This window comes from Monopterus albus, unplaced genomic scaffold (assembly GCF_001952655.1).
Source record: "Monopterus albus unplaced genomic scaffold, M_albus_1.0 scaffold87.1, whole genome shotgun sequence".
Taxonomy (NCBI): Eukaryota; Metazoa; Chordata; class Actinopteri; order Synbranchiformes; family Synbranchidae; genus Monopterus; species Monopterus albus.
Window position 1 is genome coordinate 1,181,027 of NW_018127967.1, and position 9,187 is coordinate 1,190,213.

Below are 9,187 nucleotides of genomic sequence, written 5' to 3' on the forward strand. Positions count from 1 at the left end.
CAACAGAAGTTACAGCATTCAAAGTAAGCAGATTCTGCTTTATTACAATTGTAAGATATGTAAGCAAGGAAAATAAATGTATTAAAAATAACCAAAGCTCAGTAGTTCTGGACAATCATCAATACAGCTGTAATATGTATAGACAAGGAAAATAAGGTTATGAAAGGTAACTAAAGGGAACTAAAGGTATGAGAAGTAACTAAAGCTGATAAAGTAACTAAAGCCTATAAGACTCAAATCTTACAGAAGACAGCTACATGATAATATGTTAACTCTCATCTTAAACAGCTGTGCTGATAAAAAACAACTGGAACAAGACATGTAAAAATAAGTCTTTTCTACAGTACATTCCATGCTTCTCTTTCTGAATCTCAAATTTGTTAAATAAACTGACAATAAACTTTCATTCATCTATTATATTTTTTGTTCACATTAGTTCAGTAATGTTTCCCCTTGGTCTTAAATGTTTTTTGTGTTTATTCCTCAATCGCAAGCTCATTTCTCCCTGAATTTTGTTTGCCAAAGATTTTTAGTATAATTTAGAGGCGGGGGGGGATAAATATCCCCGGCTCAACACCAGTCAGTCAGAACTGATGAAGCCTCTTGGATGAGAGGTGAAACGTCTTCGACCTAAAAATCTAGTCCAGTTGATTGTTCTAGGTGTTAGGTTTCTAGGTTTTTTCAGTTTACCTGGATGACTGAGAATCTGCACAGACATACACATCCCAAAACTCAGGAGTCGATTCTAGAAGGAGTGATTTCTGACCCCTGTAGATACTGTATGTGCTTCCCCCCTCACCCTAATCTGAGCCTGACCTTCACTCTAACCTTGTCTTCTGATTAACCTGACTCCAACCTGACTCTTACTCTAATCCTAGCCTGTTGCCACTGCCTACTCAGGAGTCTTGGAATCTGGCCTGTGGAAAATTGGCACGCGAGCACCCTCTCTCTCTGTCTCTGTGTGTGTCTCACACACACACACACAAAAGTAACGCTGTATGCGTAACGTCATTTCCGCCTCCTCCATAGCAAAGCAAGATGGCGGCCGTCGTAGAGAGAGTTGATGGATGTGTTGGGTCCTTGGACTCAGACGCGGTGTCACCCAGACAGTCCACCCCTCCACCGGACCAGCAGCACCAGAACAACCCGCTGTTAGGACTGCCTATTGTTGCCATCGAGACTATTCTCAATTTTCTGTCTTATGATGAAATCAGCCTGCTGCGTTCGGTAAGGAGAACAAAAACAAGCCACCTGGAAGGGGAACAAAGCTAATGATAACCACATGCACCGCGTATCTTTGGATACTAGATCTGTAACATCCTGACTAAATATTTATGGATGTTATTTTACTTAAAGCATATGCTTAATGTCCGTATAACAGTTTAATTGCAGCTATGACCTGCAGTGTTTATTGAGCTATTATCGAATTAGCAGGGGAGCCTAGCTGAGCAAAGGCTGGAATAGACGACACAACGTCAGATAAATACTGAGGATGACGAACCGAGTCGTCACAGATCAGGATGTGTTTTACTCTTCTATTGATTTTCCTGCACTTTAGATATTGCCTATGTCTTTGGGATGTATAACGTACTGACATTAGCTGGAAATCATTCGCTGGTCCGTTTGCACCGTGGCTCTGCTGTTCCCTGCAGCTCTTCCAGCAGTAGCTTCACATGACTGGCTTTATACAAGGTCAGCTGTGCTGCTTCTTCCGGTTCTGCTATGCAAAGCTGTTTCTGCTTTTCTTATAATCCCGGGAGGGCACAGACAGCTAATAAACTCTAAAGTTCTGCGGGTTGAAATGGTTTGTTCGTGCTGCAGATGAAGCGAACATAGCCAAGCACCGACTGTACTCACAACCACTGGCTGTGGTCGCACCCACTACTGTGGCTACAACCATTCTGTGGGTATGGCCGTAAAGGAGCTATTGTGTTGACCTGTGGTTGTAGCTGGTTCAGGCTGACTGCTTTTACATATAGTACAGCAGTAACATTGGCCAAAACAGCAGTGTAAAGCCTGACACTCCTGCCAAGATTTGACCCAGATAGATGTGCTATCAGTACACCAGAGGAGTTCGGGAATAGCATCACCACAATATGCAGCCAGCAGTGAGATTAGTTGATGTTACATTCACCACAATATGCAGCCAGTTCACGCCAGCAGTGAGATTAGTTGATGTTACACATTAAAAACAGCCTCATATTAACCAACAGCTATAGTCACAGCAACAGCGATGCCCATAGCTATGTCCCTGTCTATAGTCTGATCACAGCTACAGCCCCAGCCTGTCTCTAAATGCTTCAGTAGCAACCAGGAGCTGAGGCGTTACCTTCAGTGACCACAGCAAATTCACGCTACTTTCCACCACTGTCTAATAACAGACACTTTTATGATTATTTATTATTCTCAAACTAAACTGGCAAACAGAGGAGCTGTTGAGAGCTGTCTGATACAAGTCAAGCTGTAAACCTGGACCCATCCTGACAGCCAGGCACAGCCAGCCCTGGGCGTGCCTGCTCACCCTCTGATCGCTGCAGTCGGAGGTTGGCCCTGCTGGATGATGGAGGCTAACAGAGCAGATCCACACTAACACTCCTATCAACATTTATGATACAAAACACTTTAGGATACAATTCAAAATCCTAAAGAACACCTGTGATGCAGGTTGTATCAAAGCCGACCTATGACAAAAATCATTTTGTCTGGCTTACACTAAATGAGATTGTAAGCCAGTATTTTTCAAGTTGTCTCTGTCATCTGATCCAAATAAAGCAAGTAATGTGCATACACCTTGTGAAATTGGATAACTGTCCCTTTCAGTGTACAATGGAGAGGAAGATTTAGCAGTATGATGTTAGGTGAGGCTAATGGACATGAAAAGGTTTGTTAAACAGCAACTTCAAAGTATAATCATAAAAACCGAGGTGGTAATTGTAAAAATGATGAAACTAGACCCTAGAGCCACTGTCCACTATCCAAGCTAACTACTAAGGTGAATGTCTTCCTGCCTTGAACACACTGCTAAGCTCCAGAAGGTCTACAGGAAATATCTGTTGCTCCAACAGAGGTGACCACTGTGTTTGTTTTCTTTACATACTAATGAAACTGTACGTGTTGTTCAGCTGTTGCCTCTTGTCCGTCTTCTTTAGGTGTGTAAGCGCATGGACATGATCTGCCAGCGAGTCCTGAATCAGGGCTTCCTGAAGGTGGAGCGTTACCACAGTCTATGCCAGAGGCAAGTCAAAGCCCAGCTGCCCAGGTCAGTTTCACACCAGCACAAGCTCTGCAGGAAAAACTATGTTCACTGCAGTTTGTCTTTGTTTTGCAGGTTGTCAGGTCTTCAGACCTCTGCTATGGTGTTACTGTATATTTGTGCCTCATTCCTACATATACCATGGGCCATTCTGAGCACAGGAAAATGTTTTTTGCATTCACTCAATTTATATTTTATAAAGACATTATCACTCAAATATTTTAATTTGAGCAAATGAAAATCTATTCTGTGCTCTACATGGATTTGCGTCTTCAGTGTTATTCATATAAATGAGTATAAGGTTCAGCTTCACTCATTTGCATTTACAAATTGCTGCTGTTTGCATTTTCAGTGTTCTGCTCACTTGTTCACCCTCTTGCTCACTCTCAGCATCTCAGCTTTGTGTACATTCAACTCTGGCGCTTGCTCAACATAAGTGAGTTGCAAAACCAGCCAATCAGAGACTGGAGGAGGTCAATTCTGATTGGCTGTTATAACTCCAGTCCAATCCAAGAAGCAAGTAAAGCAAGTGAAACAATGGATACAACCCATTTTCCTTATTTGATTGTTCCTAAGTCCTACTTCCTTGTCCAACCTGGAAGTAGTTCCTGTAAGGATCGAGGAGCAATGATGCATGAGAGCATTCTTCGTGGAAGTCTTTTATGGACCAGCATGTACTTTAGTGGAAATCATTTTGTCCTTCAGACGACAGATCAGAAGGAAATGACATCTCCCTGTTTATTTAATTTTTCTCCCCTTGCATTTTCCTCTTGGGTATTTTCCTCATAAATACAGAGGACATGTTTCTCCTATTGAAACACTTTTGCACCCAAGTCAATGACTGTAGGATTTTAAATCACCAAAATATGTTGTTTGGGTGACTAGAGTCTGCAGACACACTTGTGTGTGGTGTTTTTACAAGAGTAGGTAGCACTGAAGGCTTCAGTTTACATGAAAAGCTTTAAGCTAGTTAGACAAACTGTGATACGTCCCTCATTCCAGAGTCCACAGATCTTGCATGGAGCTCAGTTAACTTACAGTGCCTATAAAAAGTATTCATCCCCTTTTATTGATTTTATAAATCAATCATGGTCAACATAATTTGGCTTTTTTGACCAACAAAAATGCAAAAAAAAAAACTGTCAAAGTGAAAACAGGTTTCTACAAAGTAATGTCAATTAAATACAAACATCTAATGGAAAATAAGTTATTGCATAAATATTCACCCCTTCAAGTCAATATTTAGTAGCTGCATGGCAGAGTCTTTGTGGACAGGTCTCAGTCAGGCTTGCACATCTAGACGCTGCAATTTTACTCCATTCTTCTTTGCAAAACTGCTCAAGCTCTGCCAGGTCGCACGGGGATCAAGCGTGAACAGCCCTTTAAGTCCAGCCACGAATTCTCTATTGGACTGAGGTCTGGGCTTTGACTCGGCCGCTCCAGGACACTCACCTTGTTTTCTTTCAACCATTTCTGTGTAGCTTTCGCTGTATGTTTCTGGTCATTGTCTTGCTGGAAAATAATTCTTCTCCCAAGCTGTAGTTCTTTTGCAGACTGAATAAGATTGTCCTCCAGGATTCTCCTATATTTTGCCACGTTTTGGTCTCGTCAGACCAATGGACTTTCTTCCACTTGACCATGGCGTCTCCCACATGCCTTTTGGTGAACTTTGGTCAAGATTTCACATGAGTTTTCTTCAACAGTGACTTTCTCTTTGCCACTCTCCCATGAAGCTTTGACTGGTGAAGAACCAGGGCAACAGTTGTTGTATGCAGAGTCTCTCCCATCTCAGCTGCTGAAGCTTGTAACTCCTTCAGAGTAGTCATAGGTGTCTTGGTGCCCTCTCTCTCTATAGTCTCCTTTTTGCACAGTCACTCAGTTTATGAGGACGGCCTGATCTAGGCAGATTTAGATGTGTGCCATATTCCTTCCATTGTTTGATGATGGATTTAACAGAACTCTGGGGGATGCTCAGTGCCTTAAAATTATTTTTTTGTAGCCATCCCCTGACTTATACTTTTCAGTAATCTTTACTCTGAGTTGCTTGGAGTGTTCTTTTGTCTTCATGGTGTAATAGTAGCCAGGAATACTGATTAACCAGTGACTGGACCTTCCAGACACAGGTGTCTTTATACTACAATCACTTGAGACACATTCAGTCAGGCGATCCCCATTTCACTAACTGTGAGACTGTTGGCACCAATTGGCTGGACCTCTGTTAAATTAGGTCAGTCATTTTAAAGGGGATCAGTGTTTATGCACTCACTTATTTCCCAAACTGTCTGACACTAAAGCACAGACTGTCTCTCTGCTTTAGGGTATGTTTGCTTAACTGACCGCTACCTCCACCCACTGGCAGAAGTGCCTTTGAGCAGTTGACTTGATACAAGACTCTGTATAAGACCCCATGAATGTTTTAATTTCACATGGCTGAATTATACAAAAACTGGATTCTTAATATCAACTGTCTATTACTAGCCCCTAGAGAATGCTTGTAAAACTCATCTTAACACTGTCACTGTTGTGTTCTTGGCTTTATGATCATGCAGCAGCTTCAGTTCTGCATGATCTGAACAAATGTTTATTTAGACACATTTTTAGAGTCTGACAATATGAACAGTGCCTCTCAGCTTTGTATTATGTCAGGTCAATAACCCTGTTAGACTAAACTCATTACATACTGAGCCACCTGAGAACATTTTGGGAATCCTCTTAATTCTGAATAATGTGATGTGATGCTGAATCATTGCAGAGAGAGTCGCTATGCATCAAAATATATTTCCACCCAATTAAACCTAATAGAAAGCATAGTTTGTCACCCTCTTTTTATTGGCAGTAAATGGATGTATCCTGTCCCACTGTGTTAAAGCTTAGGAGGAAGACAGTCTTTCAGAACTAAAGTTACCAGTAAGATGCGTTATAGTTGGTATAAATTATAAGAAACCTCCCTTTTAATAAAAGTTCTTTTCAGCAGTATGTTTGTCATGAATTGTCTCCAGGAGAGAGTCAGAGAGGAGAAACCATTCGCTGGCCCGTCACGCTGATATCCTGGCTGCTGTGGAGACGCGCCTCTCGCTGCTCAACATGACCTTCATGAAATACGTCGACTCCAACCTTTGCTGCTTCATCCCTGGAAAGGTTAGCTCAGCCGCCGCTGGCCCACAGAGGAGCTGCCGCTGTCAGGAGCAGTGGAAGTGGCTCATTAAAAGGCAGCAAGCTCACATGAATTAAAGTTATAGTCATAGTTTCTATGTTTGGCCCAGTGTAGAGGACAGTAATAATTTTGTTCCTATCCTGTCAAAAAGGAGGTGGTAGGAGGAGGAGGAGAATCAGACTGAACAGCAAATCTTTTGGATTGATATTTGACTTGAAAGTCATGATAGGAGGGGATCTGAATCAAAATCTCTCCTCCGTTCAGTTTGGGGATTTTGAAAATGGTCCATGGTTTGTTCATTGAGTATGTGATCGGAATTTCTTTGAGTTTTAGCAAAAGCACAAATAATGTTGTTGCCCTCTGATTCCAGAGCCACAGATGAACACAGACAGTACTGTGCAAGAGTTTCAGTCCCTAAAAGTAAAGTGGGTGTAAAGCCATGGATCTTTTTGATGTATCAGTGCAGTAAAGAGAACAAACCAATACTTGGCAGGTAGGTTGTTCCAGCATCTCGCAGAACCTGCCTCAGTACTTCTGTGGATTCAGGTGTCTTCGTCATATTGAGGTCAGGGCTCTGTGGGGGCCAGACCATCTGGTGCAGGACTCCTCGTTCTTCTGGTGTCTGAACATACTTCTCTGTGACACTGGCTTCATGGTTAGAGGAACTTATTAGTCTAAGGCATGATCCTCATCTGATATAAAAGCCCTGTATCACTGAAAGTGTCCTGCAAAGTAATCTTTTGAAAAGCATATGAGCCCAAGCCTAATCCTAGCCAGTTACCTCTGCCTACGCCCGTTGTCATCTGATGTACACTGTTTGTGATGTCCTGATCGTGTGTTTTGACAGGTGATAGATGAGATTTACCGTGTGCTGCGCTATGTGAACTCTACTCGTGCCCCCCAGCGTGCTCATGAGGTTCTGCAGGAGCTGAGGGACATCTCCTCCATGGCCATGGAGTACTTTGATGAGAAAATCGTCCCCATCCTGAAGAAGAAGCTGCCAGGGGCCGATCTGTCTGGCCGCCTCATTGGTTCTGCACCAGGTAACGAATGTGTGATTTTTCTGGCTCGTAGAGTTAATAAATTCATCTAAAGCAGCTCTTGGTACTTGTCAGGATAATAACAATTTGTATTAAAAATGTGGTCTTAAGTTTCAAATCACAGTGTCGGTAGAAATGAATGGCAGAGCCTTGTGAAACAAGGGTCAGTGAAAGCTTTTTACTTTGACATTTAAAAATAAGAGGGCGTATACAGTATGGCCCAAATATCTGAATAGACCAACTTACACACTCATACCTTGGTGTAACACACTGGAAATAAATGAAACATTGGGTCCTAAACAAAAACACAGTTATGTGCAAATAGCAGCAGAGTTTCAAAACAAGAATAAGCGACAACGTTTGTGGACGTGTTTCTCCCCAAACTGTTTATAGATTATTCGTCAGCTAACACAGTGTATGAGAAAATAACCAAGGCTTTAACTTCCAGAACCCTGGAGACCTGGAGTACGTCATCCCATTTTGCAAGTCTGTGAGCAGAGAGATAGGCCTTGTATAACAACTGCAAAGATTAAAGAACTGTTGAGGGAAACTTCATAGTAGAATAGGCACCAGCAGCCTCTGCTTGTCAAGCTGCAATCAGTAATGTAAATATTGCACTTTCTTCACTGGTGATGATGTAATTTGAACATCTGGGTATGACCCTGTTTCCTTCCTCCCATTAAAGAATAGACTGAAATCCACTTACAGAATGGCATCTCTGATCTATTGATACACTTCTTCACGCTTCTACAAACACATGTCTTATTCCAGCATTTGAACACACAGTCTTAATATTTCAGTTTATTTATAAATTCATGTCATTGACACATCTTGGATTAATCATGGGTGCTGGAAAACATATTTCCACGCACAAGATTCCATGCAGGTAGATGAATCAGTTAGTTAAGCATTAATAATGACTTTTATTTGTAGAGCACCTTAGACCAAGGCTGCATTCACAAAGTGCTTTACAGAGGATAAAGAGAAAACAGAAGGAGAGAGGAGTAATAATCAAAAAGAAATGATCAATTCTTTTGATCAAAGTAAGAATTTCATTGTACAGGGAAATGCATTTCCTAACTGTGCATATGACAAATAAACACGTTGAACCTTTGAACCTTCTTTTGGTCATCTGTTCACCAGAAATGCCTGTTTTCTGCTCCTACACTGAGGTTTTAGCTGCTTTTCTGTTTTATATCATGAGACATTGTATAAAAATGTTCCCATAGAGCAGAGCTCACCAACTTTTTCACAGCAGAGAGCTCTAAGGCTCTACATAAGCCACTATAAAGGATCTTGTCCTGCTGTACTTTTACTTTTGTCCTGCAGGAACTCTTTCTGTTTGTACTGAAGCTCTCTGACCCCGTGTCCTGCTCCTCAGTTGCAGGTCCATCTACCTCCCTGACCACCATGTCCCTTCTGGCCAAGAACACGCCGTCACGCTCAGAGATGACCAAGGTTCAGAAGCAGGTCAAGGGGAATGGGGCATCAATGACAGTCATCGAGGAAGATGCAGGAAATTCGTGTCAAGCAGCTGGAGCAGCAGAAGCAGCTGCAGGACCAGGAGCAGAAGCTGCTGGAACAGACCCAGGTGATCGGCGAGCAGAATGCCCGACTTGCCGAGCTGGAACACAAGCTCCGTGAACTGATGGACAGTAGTGCTGCTGCTATGGGAGGACCCCGGCCCAGCACGGCTGCCCCTTCCACATCCAGCAGCACTGGCGTGTCTTCCGCTGTTGC

The 9,187-nt window shown here is 42.4% G+C and overlaps 1 protein-coding gene across 2 annotated transcripts; it reads left to right on the forward strand.

Annotated features, from left to right (window-relative positions):
* Positions 1-1,003: 1,003 nt before the first annotated feature.
* fbxo28 (F-box protein 28) lies at positions 1,004-9,187 on the forward strand. 2 transcript variants are annotated; one of them, XM_020607555.1, is made up of 5 exons: positions 1,004-1,227; positions 3,150-3,259; positions 6,253-6,391; positions 7,255-7,450; positions 8,829-9,187. In XM_020607555.1, exons 1-5 carry the CDS (start codon positions 1,039-1,041, stop codon positions 9,089-9,091), a joined length of 897 nt encoding a protein of 298 aa, XP_020463211.1. In that variant the 5' UTR covers positions 1,004-1,038; the 3' UTR covers positions 9,092-9,187. The 2 variants fall into 2 exon arrangements, with proteins under 2 accessions (XP_020463211.1, XP_020463212.1); XM_020607556.1 differs by lacking the exon at positions 8,829-9,187 and adding an exon at positions 7,896-8,115.

Bases quoted from the DNA above. Each gene is read 5' to 3' on its own strand.
- fbxo28 (XM_020607555.1), top strand. From the start codon at position 1,039: ATGGCGGCCGTCGTAGAGAGAGTTGATGGATGTGTTGGGTCCTTGGAC. The intron at 1,228-3,149 runs GTAAGGAGAACA...CGTCTTCTTTAG, and splicing joins AAATCAGCCTGCTGCGTTCG to GTGTGTAAGCGCATGGACAT. The intron at 7,451-8,828 runs GTAACGAATGTG...CCTGCTCCTCAG, and splicing joins CCTCATTGGTTCTGCACCAG to TTGCAGGTCCATCTACCTCC.